General features: G+C 38.6%; 1 protein-coding gene across 3 annotated transcripts in view; it reads left to right on the top strand.

Annotated features, from left to right (window-relative positions):
• EED (embryonic ectoderm development) overlaps positions 1 to 7,621 on the top strand; it is a 36,635-nt gene extending 29,014 nt beyond the window's left edge. For 2 of the 3 annotated variants that reach the window (XM_032295846.1, XM_032295847.1), the window contains 3 exons: positions 5,558 to 5,716; positions 6,807 to 6,880; positions 7,284 to 7,621. In XM_032295846.1, coding sequence (XP_032151737.1) covers positions 5,558 to 5,716; positions 6,807 to 6,880; positions 7,284 to 7,410 — 360 coding nt within the window. In that variant the 3' untranslated portion in view covers positions 7,411 to 7,621. Of the gene's footprint in view, positions 1 to 5,557; positions 5,717 to 6,806; positions 6,885 to 7,283 lie in introns of those variants that run through there. The other variant, XM_032295848.1, reaches the window with a different exon arrangement.
• The last annotated feature ends 8,475 nt before the right edge of the window (positions 7,622 to 16,096 follow it).

The following is a 16,096-nucleotide window of genomic DNA, read 5'->3' as shown; positions in this document are numbered from 1 at the left end:
GTCAAATGATCTGTTTCCCATTTTCCGGAAGAGATTGTGCAAAATTAGCGTTACTTTTTTTTTTTTTTTTTTTTTTTTTTGAGACAGAGTCTTGTTCTGTTGCCCAGGCTGGAGTGCAGTGGCATGAGCCCTGCTCACTGCAACCCCTGCTTCCTGGGTTCAAGTAATTCTCATGTCTCAGCCTTCTGAGTAGCTGGGCTTACAGGCGTGTCCCACACCCAGCTTGTATTTTTTAGTAGAGATGAGGTTTCACCATATTGGCCAGCCTGGTCTCAAACTCCTGGCCTCAAGTGATCTGCCTGCCTTGGCCTCCCAAAGTGCTGGGATTACAGGTGTGAGCCACTGCCTGGCTAGTGTTACTTTATAATGAAGTCCATTAACTTAATAGTTACAGGGCTATTCAAATTAACTACCTTGATATTGGGTCATATTGGGTGAGCTGTAATAGTTTATGCTGTTTGAGGAATTGGTGGATCCCATCTAAGGTAAAAATCTATGTGTACGGAGTTGTTTGTAGTATCCCCTTATTATCCTTTCAATACCTGCTGGGTCTTTAGTGATAACCCATGTTTCTTTCTTTTTTGAAACAGGGTCTTGGTCAGTCTTGCTAGAGGTTTCTGAACTTTATTGATCTTTTCAGAGAACCAGCTTTTTGTTGTTGTTTCTTTTGTTTGCTGTTGGTTTATTTTGCTCAACTTTTACCAGTTTCTTAAGATGGCAGATTAGATTTTTGAGAATTTATTTTATGGCTCTATCTTAGATATGTTTGATGGGAGCTTGAAAAGAATGTGTATTGTGTTGGGTGGAGTGTTATATAAGTGTTTATTAGATACTCTTGGTTGATGATGTTGTTGAATTCTTTTACCTCCTTGTTTGTTCTCTGTCTACTGTTTTATCAACCATTGAGAGACAGGTGTTAAAATTTGTAGCTACAATGTAGATTTTTCTGTTTCTCCTTTCAGTTCTGTCAAGTTTTGCAGTTCATGTGAATGTTGGTGCATTCACATTTAGTAATCCTGTGTCTTTGGAGTTGACTCTTTTATCATTACATAATCTTTTTCAAACTTTTACTTTTAATCTGTGTTTATTATAATTGAGTAAGTTTCTTATAGATGATATTAGTGGGTCACATTTTTTTTAATCTACTGTTTCTTTTAGTTGGTGTATTTAGACCATTTATATTGAAGCCTTAATATCAGTTATTGTTTTAAGTCTGTCATTTTTCTTTTTGTCTTTTTCATTTCTCTCTTGAGTTTTTTCCCCCCTAACCTCTTGGGATACATAAACAGTTTTTAGAATTCCAATTTATCTATAGTAACTCATTAGTCTACTGTATATCATCAGCATTTTACAGTTTTTTTTTTTTTCTCCAGCAATAAAGTCTCCCTCAGTCACCCAGCCTGGAGTGCAGTGGCACAGTCCCATGACAGTCCCTTCAGACAGTCATAGCTCTCTGAAGCCTCAATCTCCTGGGCTCAAGCAGTCTTCCTGCTTCAGCCTCCCAAGTAGCTAGGACTATAGACATGCAACACTATGCTTAGCCAATTTAATTTTTGTAGAGGTGGGGATTTTGCTGTGTTGCTCAGGCTGGTCTTAAACTCCTGGCCTCAAGTGATTCCCCTGCATTAGCCTCCCAAAGCACTGAGATTATAGGCACAAGCCACTGCACCCAGTTGGCATTTTTACCAATTTGAGTGAAATTTAGAATGCCTCCTTCCCTTTACATCACTGTGTTCTTCTCCATTTATAATTGTCTTAAATATTTATTTATATTTGAGAACCATATCAATTTTTTTTTTTGCTTCAATCATCAAACATAATTTAGAAAACCTAAGAGGAAAAGGAGAGCATTGTATTAACTCATTTTGCATTTTCTGTTGTTCTTCCTTACTGATAAATTTCAAATCTCATCAATTTTGTTTTGAAAACTTCCTTAAGCCATTGTTTTAGAGCAGGTCTGCTGTTAACAGATTCTCCTAGTTTTTCTTTATCTGAGCATGGCCTCATTTCTTCTTTATTCCTGAAGGATATATTCACTGAATATATGATCCTGGCTTCACAGTTATTTTCTTTCAACACTTGACAAATGTTTTGCTCCATCTTTGGAGCAAAATGTCCTAACTCTACTGGGCCTCCATAATTTCCGATGAGAAATTTGCTGTCATTGGAATTGTTTGTCCCCTGTAGGTAAGATGTTCTTACAGCTTTCGGGATTTTTTTCTTTGCCTTTGGTTTTCAAATTGAGCATGAGTATATTTAATTTGAGGTTTGAGTGTAATATGACTTTATGTGGATTTCTTTGGGTTTATCTTGTTTGGGGTTCACTGACATTCTTGAATCTGTAATAGATTTATGTTTTGTCCCAGGTTTGGAAAGTTTTCAGCCATTATTTAAACTATTTTTCAGCCCTGCTGTCTTCCTGTATTTTGGGATTCTGATTATATGAATGCTAGATCTTTTGTTTGGTCCCTAGGACTGTCTTTTTCTCTTTTTTGTTCAGATTGGATATTCCTTCCTTCCTCCCTTCCTTCCTTCCCTTTTCTTCCCTTTTCTTTCTTGTTTCGCTTTTGTTGCTAAGGCTGGAGTGCAATAGTGCAACCTCGGCTCACCACAACCTCAGCCTCCCAGGTTCAGGAGATTCTCCTGCCTCAGCCGTCTGAGCAGCTGGGATTACAGGCATTCGGCATCACGCCTGGTTAATTTTGTATTTTTAGTAGAGACGGAGTTTCTCCATGTTGGTCAGGCTGATCTTGAACTCCCAACCTCAGGTGATCTGCCTGCCTTGGCCTCTCAAAGTATTGGGAATACAGGTATGAGCCACTGCGCTTGGCCAGATTGGGTAATTTCTGTTGTACTTTCTTTAAATTTACTGACTCTTAACCCTCTCCTCTTTTGGTATTGAGCCCATCAACTGAGTTTTTTGAGTTATAATAGTATTTTTTAGTTCTAAAACTTCCAGTTCATTGTTGATACCTTCTCTTTCTTTGCTGAGACTTGTTTTCTATTTACATGTGTTTGTGGTCATTGAAGCATTTTTATGATTCCTGCCTTAAATCTATGTCAGATCTGACATCCATGTTACGTCAGTGTTGATATCTGTTGATTATCTTTTTAAAGTTGGTATTTCTGGTTCTTAGTATGAAGAGTGATTTTTAAAATGAAACTTGAGTATTTTGGATATTATGAGTCTGGACCTTATTTAGGTCTTCTCTTAGAGCAGGCTTTCTCTTAAACCTTTTTAGCTGGGGAAGGGAAGCGCATAGTGTTATGATTGCCAGGTCAAGGTGGAAGTCCAGGTTCCCCACTTGGTTGACTTGGTTTGGTGCTTCATTACTGCTGAGTATGGGAGTTAAGGCTCTCCATACGCCTCAGCTGATATTATCCTAGCTGGGAAGGGCCAGGATGCCTCATTACTGCCCCCCTAGTGGTCTCCATTTAGCAGTGTGGATAGTTGGTGGTGGCCTTACCAACGAGTGGTTATGAATGTCCTAACTCTGCTGGGCCTCCTCTGATACCACACTAGCCCGAGAGGAGGAGGAGGGTCACCCCATTGCTACAAGAGGTATGGGGAGAATTATGGGGTAGGCACTTGGGGTGCTTTGTTACAGCCTGAGGATGGGTTTTCATTGGGCTTTTGCTGGTTCAGGTGGAGATGGGGCCACAGATTTTTCTAGGGTGTTTGGCTGGAGTAGAGCATTGTTGTCTGAAAATTTTGTCTTGCTAGGCTGCTGCTTTTTCTGGTCCCTTGGCTAGAAAGAGCAGGCTTTTGTTGTTGTTCTTGTCTTAACTCATTAGAATTTCTGAGTTGCTGGCTTTTCTCGCATCCAGTCTGGAATACATAAGGCAAAAGAAAACCCAGGAAACTCAACAGTTATCGTTTATGTTCCAAGGTTTCTAACTTGTTTTCCTTTTCTCTACCTTTCTGAGTCTTATATTTGCTTTATATATGATACTCAGACTTTTAAGTGGATGGATAGGGAAAAATATGTCTACTCCATTGTTCTGGCAGCAGAATTAAAAAGCCAGTAACTTTTTAAAATTTCTGTTCTTCGAACTTCATCAGATCACTGGAAAGGATTTCTGAATTTTAGGTGGTAGGCGGAACTGAAATATATTGGTAGTCTGAAATCTGGCCCTGCGTCGGAATCACTAGGAGAACATTAGAAAAATAGATTTCCTAGACCTCACCTTCAGAAATTCTAAACCGGTACTTTTACCACTGGTTAGTAAGAAGCACTTGAAGAGCTGTTTTACAGTTCTGCTTTGGCTTTCTCTTAGAGACTCTGAATCAGTAGCAGCTGAGATGAGTCTTTTGAGAAAACTTTACAGGCTGCTGATCCAGTTTTGCATTTAGCCAAGAGTCATCACACTACGTGGTTTCTGAGGTGCTTTACAGTTAAAAACTTGTATAACAGATGTCATATAGCACTAGGATTTCAAAAGTCTAAATAAAAAAGATAGAGAAGAAAAAAGAATGTGTTGTCTCCTTCCTAATCTTCAAGTGGCCGTACTATTAAATTATTCAAATGCCTGTGAATCCCACAGGGCTGACACCTGTGACTATATTATGTAGGCTGTTCAGTAAAACTCTAGGGGGCACTGTTAGCACTGTTCACTTACACCGGGATTTCTGAATCCTGGTGCTGTTTTGTTTAGGCCAGATAATTCTTTTTTTGTAGGGGGTTTCCTGTGCATTATAAGATATTTAGTAGCATATCTGGCCTCTAATCATTAGAGCACAGGCACATTGCCAAATGTTCCTTAGTGGGCAAACTGCTGACCTAGATGGTAATATGAATAGTGCCCACAGTTTTGCAATTTTTTCTCATTGTATTCTTTACTACTTACTGCTTAAATGTGTGTATACAAATTTGATTTTATAGGATAAGAAAAGTATAACTTTGAAGCCTATTTCAAATCCTATCCCCATATCAGTGTCTTTATGTTAACTGCTTTACTTGCCTTCGATTGTCCTATTTATAACCTGAGTTCTAAGGGCATTTATGTGAGTTCATTAACTTTCCTAAGATACCTGTTGAGCACCTACTGTGTGGCACAGATACTGGATAAGGATTAATCGTTAATAAGGTAAAGGAAACCATCTGTGATTAGAAGTTAAATGGGAAACTGAATTGGGATAGATGAAACTAGTGAAGTAAGGGCCAGATTAATACTGGATTATGAAAAGCCATGTATTCCAATTCTGTGTGTTTGTAATTGTACCTTTGGTATAAAACACTTCATGTCTCTGGGTGTCAGAGTTTCTAGGGCTGAACTTGGTTTAAGTTGGAAGAGAAATGTTGGCTTCCAAAATGGATATTCCAGACAATGTGATTCTTTTGCATCAACGAATTCTGTTGATGATCAGATTTCTTGTCCTTAAGTGTGGATATTAACTGTAAATATAAATGAATGTACATCACTGTACTTGATAGCTGAATTAACCAGGTTCTGAGAGCTGTGAATTCCAAAACAGTAGTAGAGAAGAACCTTGTTTTTACTTGGTAAGATTCAGTTCCACATTAATATTTCTTTTTCTCATTTACCTCTGTTTCAGTCTTGTGAAAATGCCATTGTGTGCTGGAAACCTGGCAAGATGGAAGATGATATAGATAAAATTAAACCCAGTGAGTCTAATGTGACTATTCTTGGGCGATTTGATTACAGCCAGTGTGACATTTGGTACATGAGGTTTTCTATGGATTTCTGGCAAAAGGTACCAACGTACTTTTATATTTTGAAATGATCTCACTTATGAAAGACCATTGTAATTCTAGCTTTTTCTGTTGTGTCCATGTTCTGTTTCCTTTACAAATCTACCCTGATGTTCTGTATTGATTACTTTGCCCTTTGATGTTATTCATTCTACTTTTGTGGCTCTGCATATGATCTGCAATGTTTACTTTAAATGAAATTGGCAGTTGGGTATCAATGGTGGAAATGAGGTGTTTATCTTCCACAACATAAACATTACCATAACATTAATAAGACTTGGCCGGGCGCGGTGGCTCAAGCCTGTAATCCCAGCACTTTGGGAGGCCTAGGCGGGTGTATCACGAGGTCAAGAGATCGAGACCATCCTGGTCAACATGGTGAAACCCCGTCTCTGCTAAAAATACAAAACATTAGCTGGGCATGGTGGCGCGTGCCTGTAATCCCAGCTACTCAGGAGGTTGAGGCAGGAGAATTGCCTGAACCCAGGAGGCGGAGGTTGCGGTGAGCCGAGATCGCGCCATTGCACTCCAGCCTGGGTAACAAGAGTGAAACTCTGTCTCAAAAAAAAAAAACAAAAAAAAAAAAACACATTAATAAGACTTAAGACTTAATGTTTTAGTAATTAGATTGTTAATCTATGTATATAACTTTTTCCTAGAGAAAAGTTCAGAATCGAAGATAGATAAAATACTACCTAAAAATTTAAAGAAATCTATTGTTAGGATTTTGTGGTAACAAATTACCTGGGTATTTATTTCTGTAAGAAAACTTTGGAAGAGCTTTCCACAGCTTTTGCTGTAATTCTTGAAGGCAAAAGAAAAAGTAAGTACCATGTCAACCATGTACATTTGTAAAGCCCTTCATAAGTTTGCAAAATGCCTTCTTATTTATAAGCTCAAGACACTTGTGATGTATTAATTGCTTTTATCTCTGTTTACAAATCAGGAGTATAAGGCCCACAGAAATAGTCAAGAGTACAGAGGCTAGAACTGAGCTTTTTCTGAAATAAGAAAGATGTCTGAGGATTCCTCGAATTACCTAGAACCTGGTAATTTTATTAATTTAATGTTTTTAAAAATATGTTTATACAGATGCTTGCATTGGGCAATCAAGTTGGCAAACTTTATGTTTGGGATTTAGAAGTAGAAGATCCTCATAAAGCTAAGTAAGTATTTAGAAATTTGTGTTCAAAATTTCAGCCCTTTTCTCCACAATTGTATGCCAGTGTAGAGAAGATAATTTATATTTGCAGTACCATCCTTCAGTCATTTTTAATATTTACTGCTTTCTGAGTTAAAGTCATTCTTTTTTATTCCAATAAATTTTTGTTTTTCCTGAGTACCTTGGTGACAAGTTCTCTTTTTATACAAACTATGTAGTGCCTGTTCAACTTAAAATATATCCACATTTTATAAAATGGGAGACTGAGCTTTTAGTGAAGTATATCCTGGTTTTAAATGCTTTTTGTATGACTTAGAACATCTGCTTATTTTCTAATCCACTGTTTTAGGGTAGACACTGATGATGTTATGTGTGGTCTTTAACCTGTTGTCATGTTTTTTCCCTAGATGTACAACACTGACTCATCATAAATGTGGTGCTGCTATTCGACAAACCAGTTTTAGCAGGGATAGCAGCATTCTTATAGCTGTTTGTGATGATGCCAGTATTTGGCGCTGGGATCGACTTCGATAAAATACTTTTGCCTAATCAAAATTAGAGTGTGTTTGTTGTCTGTGTAAAATAGAATTAATGTATCTTGTTAGTAAGGACATGTAGAGCATTTAGAGTTGTCTTTCAGCATTCAATCAGGCTGAGCTGAATGTAGTGTTTACATTGTTTACATTCTTTGTACTGTCTTCCTGCTCAGACTCGACTGCTTTTAATAAAAATTTATTTTTGTAAAGCTGTGTGTTTAGTTATTTCATTGTGATAAAAAGAACAAATTGAAAGTGATAAAATTATGCCTTTTTGTAATGCTTGTTTTTTGTAGTTCTCTTAACCGGAGAAAGCTTTGTAATACAGAGATTAAGTATAGGCTGTAGAAATATACTGAATTCATATATTGGCTTGGCTACCATGTGACCTTGGATAAACAGCTTCTCATTGCGTGGCTTCTTGTGTATAAAACAGGGATAACAATACTTGCCTCGGTTATTGTAAGGATCAAATGATTCAATATGTGTGAGGCAGTTAGAACAGAGGCAGTTAGAGCATTTGACATGATAAGCCCCAAATATATTTTAAGTGTTTATAATTATTGGCGATTATATTTCCTATGGTTATATATTTTTAAATGATGTCTTACGTAATAGTTTCACAAGTAATATTTAAAATTCTATAGTGTTAGAACCTATGATAATGTTTAACTATATATAACCTTTCTTTATAGTGAAAAAAAAATATTACTGCCATTAGATTTGCAAAAAGGCTGTTGGTAACCTTAAAGGAGATACCATTAGTGCAAAGGAGGGGAGGATATAGAAGCTTAAATGCAGTGGGTTGGATCATGAAAGAGATGGCAAGTATGTCCATGTAATGAGTTGTTGCCTCTTTTCTAGAAGGATGTTACTAAGAGAGATTAAGTAGATTCAGATCCTAAGATTGGGAATAGTTGGTTATTTTGTCTCCAACATAAGGAAGAGTGCATTTATTTGTGGGCAAAAATTCCCCAAAGAGTGAAGACCAAGATCACATGTGGAGCAGTTAACCTGAAGCAGAGGAGTGAAGAAAGCCTGAATGATCATAAAGCCTTAGCTTTAAGGTTGGAGGTAAAATCAGGTGAGCCAGAGAAAAATACAAAAGACTGAATTTTGTCAAGATTTTAAAAAGATTCATGAACCTTGTTTCTATAAATCTGTATATTTTTAAAGTTTGGTTTTGATATCTTGTACGGTATTTGACACTGCCCTTTTTTGAGCTGTCTCTGAAGCGTAGTTTACTTCCTTGATAATAGTGTAATGCTTACGTCTGAATAAACAGGAAAACTGACTGTCTTTTACCGTCTTGGTCCAGTGGACCCTTTGTTTTTTAGAAATTTTAATAGGAACTTTAAGAAGTAAACCTTTATAGCAAGTAAATTCTTATGTACAAACTTCATAAAAGACAAGGAATACTGTCATATCCTTTTAGCAAAATAATAAGATTGCCCAGGTTCTTGTTGCAAAATACTGCATGATGAAATCCTTCCTGTTGCATGATTAATTGGGTGAGAATATTATCTTTCCTTTTGGTCCTTAGAAATATATTATTCACAACTCCATTCTTTGTTGTGGATTTGAGGTTTAATTTTTTTTTTTTTTGAGACAGTCTCACTCTGTTGCCCAGTCTGGAGTGCTAGTGGTGCATTTTCGGCTCACCAAAACCTCCACCTCCCAGGCTCAAGCGATTCTCCTATCTCAGTCTTCCAAGTAGCTCAGATTACAGATGTGTGCCACCACGCCCAGACAATTTTTGTATTTTTAGTAGAGATGGAGTTACACCGTGTTGGCCAGGCTGGAACGTTGAGTGTTAAAGCTAGTGCAGATAATGAAAGGTCCAGGAGAGAGAACTCACAGGCCACTTATCAGCTACATTCTTTATACTCTATTTTGGCCCTCTCTCCTTTCCCTGAAATACTGAGGAAGTAACATCTCTTTTCCTAATGGATGTTATCTGGAGGCCCCCAGTTGCCAGTTATCTCATTAACTTATAAAAAATGTCCTTTTCACTCAAGTGATCTCAATGGTCTTAGAAGTTGTATCAGGAAACGGAAATCAAGAAGAAATTACATGTTTTTAATTGCCAACTGTATATATTTATAGGGTACATTGTGATGCTTCATACATGTATACATTGTAGAATGAGCAGATTAGGCTAATATATCCATCACTTTGTTCCTCGTCTTAAAGGAAGAGCCTTCATCTTTTCACTATTAGATATTAGGTGTTGACTTGTTACACATGGCCTTTATTGAGTTGAGGAACATTCATTTCCTCTTTACATATTTTGTTGGGAGTTATGATGAAAGGGTGTTGAATTTTGTCAAATGCTTTTTCTCCATCTATTGTGATAATGTATAGTTTTTGTCCTTCATTCTGTTAATAGGACAGATCACATTTATTGATTTGCATATGTTTAAACATCTTTGCATCCCAGGAATAAATACCATGTGGTCCATGTGGATGATTCTTTTAATATATTGCTGAAGATGATGGTTTGCTAGTATTTTGTTGAGTATTTTTGCATCTGCATTCGTCAGGGGTATTGTTTCTGCTAGTGTCCTTGGTCTGGTTTTGGTATCGGGCCAATACTGGTCTTGTAAGATAAGTTTGGAAGTATTCCCTTCTCTTCATTTTTGGGAAGAATGTGAGGGTTGGTGTTAATTCTTTATTTTTTTTTTTGAGATGGAGTCTCGCTCTGTCATCCACGTTGGAGTGCAGTGGTGTGATCTTGGCTTATTGCAACTTTCCCCCCACCCGGGTTCAAGCAATTCTCCTGCCTCAGCCTCCTGAGAAGCTGGGATTGTAGGCATGTGCCACCATGCCTGGCTAATTTTTTATTTTTAGTAGAGACAGGGTTTCTCCATGTTGGTCAGGCTGGTCTTGAACGCCCAACCTCAGGTGATCTACCTGCCTTGGCCTCCCAAAGTGCTGGGATCACAGGCGTGAGCCACTGAGCCCAGCCGGTATTAATTCTTTAAATGTTTAGTAGAAACAGAAAAGCCCAGTGTTGGGCTTTTCTTTGATTGGACACTTTGTGTGTTAACAGTTGTAATATTTCCTCTTTCATTTCTGATTTGAGTCATTTTTTTCTTATTAAGTGTTGCTAAGGGTTTGTCAGTTTTGTTTAGCTTTTTTTTCCCTTTTCTTTTTCTTTTTTCTATTTCATTTTTTTTTTCTGTTCTGATCTTTATTTCCTTCCTTCTAACTTGAGGTTTAGTTTGTTCTTTTTCTAGTTACTTGAGATGTCGAGGTTTAGATTGTTGGTTTGAGATCTTTTTTAAAGCAGGAATTTAATGCTATAAACTTCCCTCTTAAAACTGCTTTTGCTGCATCTCATAAGTTTTGATACGTTGTGTTTCCATTTTCATTTGTCTCAATATATCTTTATATGTTTTTAGAGTTGGGGGTCTCACTATGTTGTTCAGGCTTAGAGCTCAGTAGCTATTCGCAGGTGCAGTTATGGCTCTCACTGCAGCCTTGCACTCCTGGGCCCAAGTGATCCTACTGCCTCAGCTTCCCAAGTAGCTGCAACTGTAGGCGTGCATCACTGTGCCGGGCTTTCAAGAGATCTTTACATTTCTCTTTAATTTCCTCTTTGATCCAGTAATTGTCAAGTATATTTCTTACACAGTGTCTTAGGAAGGATAAAACTAGCTTTGATGTGTTGGCTAGTATGTTTCTGAAAAGACAGAGTTGTTTTTTTTTAACTCTGTACTTGAAAGTTTCAAATGTACAGAAGAGTCAAGAAAGTAGTGAATCCAGTGTACCAAGTCAAGCCTCAACAATTATCAATACATAGCCAATGTTTTTCTATATATCTACCCCAGATTGTTTTGAAGCACATTCAAGACTTCATTTTATCTGTAAAAATTTACTCTGTATTTCTAAGAAGACTTTAAAAAAAATCAGTACCATGCTTATACTTTAAAAAGTTATTTTTAAATTATATATGCAGTTTATTTAGAAGTATAATGAAAAATTGAAAACTACCTTTGATTTTACTACTCATAAATAACTGCTTTTAGTGATGGGGTGTATTTTGTGTGTATAAGTTTAAAGAATTGTGGGCCAGGCACGGTGGCTCACGCCTGTAATCCCAGCACTTTGGGAGGCCGAGGCGGGTGGATCACGAGGTCAAGAGATCAAGACCATCCTGGTCAACACGGTGAAACCCCGTCTCTACTAAAAAAAACTACAAAAAATCAGCTGGGCCTGGTGGCGCGTGCCTGTAATCCCAGCTACTCAGGAGGCTGAGGCAGGAGAATTGCCTGAACCCAGGAGGCAGAGGTTGCGGTGAGCCGAGATCGCGCCATTGCACTCCAGCCTGGGTAACGAGAGCAAAACTCCATCTCAAAAAAAAAAAAAAAAAAAGAATTGCGATTGTCTGAATATATTGTTTGTATGCTGCATTTTCAGATTCCCAGTAATTCTTCATAGATTATTCTGTTTGCATATCTTTTCATACATTTCCATGAATACACCATTATCTATTTAATGCCTTGTTGGACATGTTCATTGCTTCCAGATTTTTGCTATTATAGATAATATTTTGATGAACAGCCCAGTTCACAAGTCTTTGTGTAACTCTCAAGCTTATTTAAGAATTAGATAGGATATTTCTCTCTCATTAAGTTTGTACCAAATTATACTTGCCCCAACAGCATATGGTAGTGACCATTTCAGTTTTGTTCTTATTAGTTCCTGTGTATTATCTCTGTAGATCAGGGTGCTTTTTCTGTAAAGAGCTAGATAGTAAACATTTTAGACTTTGCCATATAGTCTCATCATAACTATTCAACTCTGCTGCTGCAGGGTGAAAGCAGCCATAGACAACTGGGTATGACTGTGTACTAATATAACTTTAATTAGAAAAACAGGCAGTGGCGGGGCACGGTGGCTCGTGCCTGTAATCCCAGCATTCTGAGAGGCTAAGACGGACACATTGTTGAGCCCAGGAGTTCAAGACTAGCCTGGGCAACATGGTGAAACCCTGCCTGTACTACAAACACAAAAAAATTAGCCAGGCATTGTGGTACATGTCTGTATTCCCAGCTACTTGGGAGGCTGAGGCAGGAGAAAAAAAAGAACAAAAAACAGGCAGTTGGCTAGATTCTGTCCACAAGCCATAGTTTGATAACCCTTTAAGTGGATACTAGCAAAACCAACAAAATAAGTATTAAGGAGGCTCCTAAAGTTGTTGAAGATTTAAGTCAACAAAATAGTTTACAGTAAAAGATCACCAGATAGTCAGTGAAACAAGCTCTATAGCTGAAGAATTGAAAACAAACAAAAAAAAAACCCTTAGACCACCAAAAACTTTAGATATTGCAATTTTCAGATTATATAAAGCAGCCACCTTATTTTAAAATTGCAACTCTCCCTCCTCTACTTTCCTCCTTCCTTGCTTTCTTATTCTCCATTTCAATTATTACCTACTATATTGCATAATTTGTTTATTTGGTTTATTGTATTTCTTCTCCCACTGTGATGTAGACTATATGACAGCAGCATTTTTATTTCACTGGTATAATGTTAACACCTAGAGCAGTGCCTTTCCTATGACAGGGGTCCAATAACTATTGGTTGAATAAATGAAACAAAGAAAACTAAAGTCACAAAAATAAGTAAACAGAGACTATAATGACTGACCAGGTGGATATGAAAGGGAAACATAGAGCTTTTACAAATGAAAAATACATTTGTTGAAGTAAATTCAACTGACTTATTAGATTAGTCACAGCTGAATAGAGATTAGTGAATTTGAGGCGATATTTAGAAATTACCCAGCATGTGGCACAGAGAATCAAGAAAATGGAGAATATGAGAGATTAAGAAATATAGAGTACAAAATGAAAAGACGTAACTAATTGAAGATCCAGAAAAAAAAAAGAATGAAGTGAAGGCAATTATTTGAAGAGGTAATTATCTTACTTGCTACCAGGATACTTGAGTGCCACGTGGGCAAGTATGATAGAGCCAAGAGAGCTGATGGGTGATTCTGGCATCTTCCTTACTACCATCATGTCTTCCACTTCCATTGCAGTCATGGCCACTAATGTGCCAGGCTACTTCAGTCTCTACCAAGCCCAGAACTTCATCCTCATCTCTATCAGGTCCTAAGGAAAAGCAGTTTCCATAGTTTATTTCAAGCTGGATGAGGATCCAATTGATGCCATATCCCTGTTGTAGCCTTTTGTGGTGAGACAAGGTGCTCATCAGGACAGCAGTTTCTTCCAAAGTCTTTCACACCAATTTGAAGGACAGTAAGATGTGGAAGTTCCTGGTTTTGTTTTTGGACAATGGGAACCAAGGGTGGCATCTCTCTACTCCATAGTGTAGGGCCTGACACGATCTAAACTCCCAGTAATCATTCATCAAGAGTTTCAGAGTTGTGATACCCATGAGTTCTCCATGTAGTGGCACATCATGGAGCTCATTTCTTTCCTGGATTACAACTATACCTTGGACAGTGAGGGCTCTTTCGGAAGTGCACACCTAGCTGACCTGCCCCCCAACTCAAAAGTGGACAAGACCTGTCACCTAGCTGACCTGCCCTCCAACTCAAAAGTGGACCAGACCTGTCACCTAGCTGACCTGTCCTCCAACTCAAAAGTGGACAAGACCTGTTCAGCAGAGGTGTTAAGCACCCCCATACTCAATGTCCATTCAGGCCAAAAGTATGCTCTTTGCCCTCAAAGGAGCCAAAGTCATGACGACACATGCCAGAGCTTGGGTAAAGGATACAGTGAGGATTCTTGGATTTCAGAACAAAGTCTTCCTCAAGCCCCTTGTACCTCATGAAGCCTATGCCCAGCTCGTCAAAGAAATGCAGAATAATTCAAGAGGAACACAGGATGCTATTGGTTGTGTTTCTAGTCCTGAGGACAAGGTCAGCTATGTAATTTCCATGGCCCAGTGCAAAATGAAAAGGCAAATTGCTTGTTTAAAAAGCAAAGTGGGCCGGGTGTGGTGGCTCACGCCTGTAATCTGAGCACTTTGGGAGGCCAAGGTGGGTGGATCATCTGAGGTCAAGAATTTGAGACCAGCCTGGCCAACATGGCAAAACCTCGTCTCTACTAAAAATACAAAAATTAGTTGGGCGTGATGGCATGTTCCTGTAATCCCAACTACTTGGGAGGCAGAAGCATGGAAATCTCTTTAGCCCGTGAGGCAGAGGATGCAGTGAGCTGAGACTGTGCCACTGCACTCCAGCCTGGGCAACAGAGTGAGACTCCTTCTCAAAAACAAAACCAAAAACAAAAAACAGAAAAGGTTGGGCACGGTGGCTCACACCTATAATCGCAGCACTTTGTGAGGCCAAGGCAGGAGAGCTGCTTGAACACAGGAGTTTGAGATCAGCCTGGGAAACATAGCAAGAACCTATCTCTACAAAATATTTGCGGATTAGCTGAGTGTGTCTGCACCTGTAGACCCAGCTACTGGGGAGGCTAAGGTGGAAGAATCACTTGAGCCCAGGAGGCTGAGGCTGCAGTGAGCTGTGATTATACCACTGCATTCCAGCCAGGGTGACAGAGCAAGACCCTGTCTCAAAAAAAAAAAATAAATAAATAAAAGGAAAAATGAGGTTAAAGGTACTAACAGTAAAGCTTTTTCCATTCTTCAACAATTTCTCAACTTGTCATGATATTTTAAATTTTGCCATTTAATGTCATTCTAAGTAAAGTTAATTTAAATTGTTAACATGAATCTTATTTTCATAATCTTTCTTTTTTTTGAGATGGAGTCTCATTCTGTCATCCAGGCTGGAGTACAGCAGCCTAATCTCGGCTCCCTGCAACCTCTGCCTCCTAGGTTCAAGCAATTCTCCTGCCTCAGCCTCCCGAGTAGTTCGGACTACAGACACATGCCACCATGCTCGGCTAATTTTTGTATTTTTAGTAGAGACAGGGTTTCACCATGTTGGCCAGGCTGGTCTTGAACTCCTGACCTTGTGATCCGGCCACCTCGGCCTACCAAAGTGCTGGGATTACAGGTGTGAGCCACCACGCCGGCCTTCATAGTCATTTTAAATTCAAACATAAGAGCCTTTACCTCTTATGTGAAATACTAGAAATTATAAAATTGGTATTTGTGTCTCATACACACGAGTATTTTGTTCTTATCAGGGGAGTGGAAAGGCTGTACAAAAGTAATTCAGCTTTTTTTCCAGACAGTCTCACTCTGTCGCCCAAGGTGGAATGCAGTGGTGCAATCTTGGCTCACTGCAACCTCCACCTCTTGGGTTCAAGCGATTTTCCTGTCTCAGCCTCCTGAGTAGCTGGGATTACAGGTGTGCACCACCATGCTCAGCTCATTTTTTATTATTTATTTATTTTTTATTTTTTGGTATCATTAGTAGAGACAAGGTTTCGTCATGTTGGACAGGCTGGTCTGGAACTCCTGGACTCGAGTGATCCACCTGCCTCCCAAAGTACTGGGATTACAGGCGTGAGCCACTGTGCCCAGGCGAGATAACAAATAGGATGAAGTCTTGGGGTGTTTAGAAGAAAAAAAATAGGGTGAGAAAGGAATAAGATGTGGCCTTGAGTGTATCATCTACTACAAAATACTGGAAAAAGGCTTGGTGGAAACTGAGTGATTTTAAAGTTATCTTTAAGCAAATGCCTGAGAAAGGCAAAAGTCTAAAGAAATGTTGGTCAGCTTTCCCAGAAGTGCTT

Source organism: Sapajus apella, unplaced genomic scaffold (assembly GCF_009761245.1).
Source record: "Sapajus apella isolate SASKATOON/1434 unplaced genomic scaffold, GSC_monkey_1.0 scaffold34, whole genome shotgun sequence".
Classification (NCBI taxonomy): domain Eukaryota; kingdom Metazoa; phylum Chordata; class Mammalia; order Primates; family Cebidae; genus Sapajus; species Sapajus apella.
This window is presented reverse-complemented; position numbering and strand designations above follow the sequence as displayed.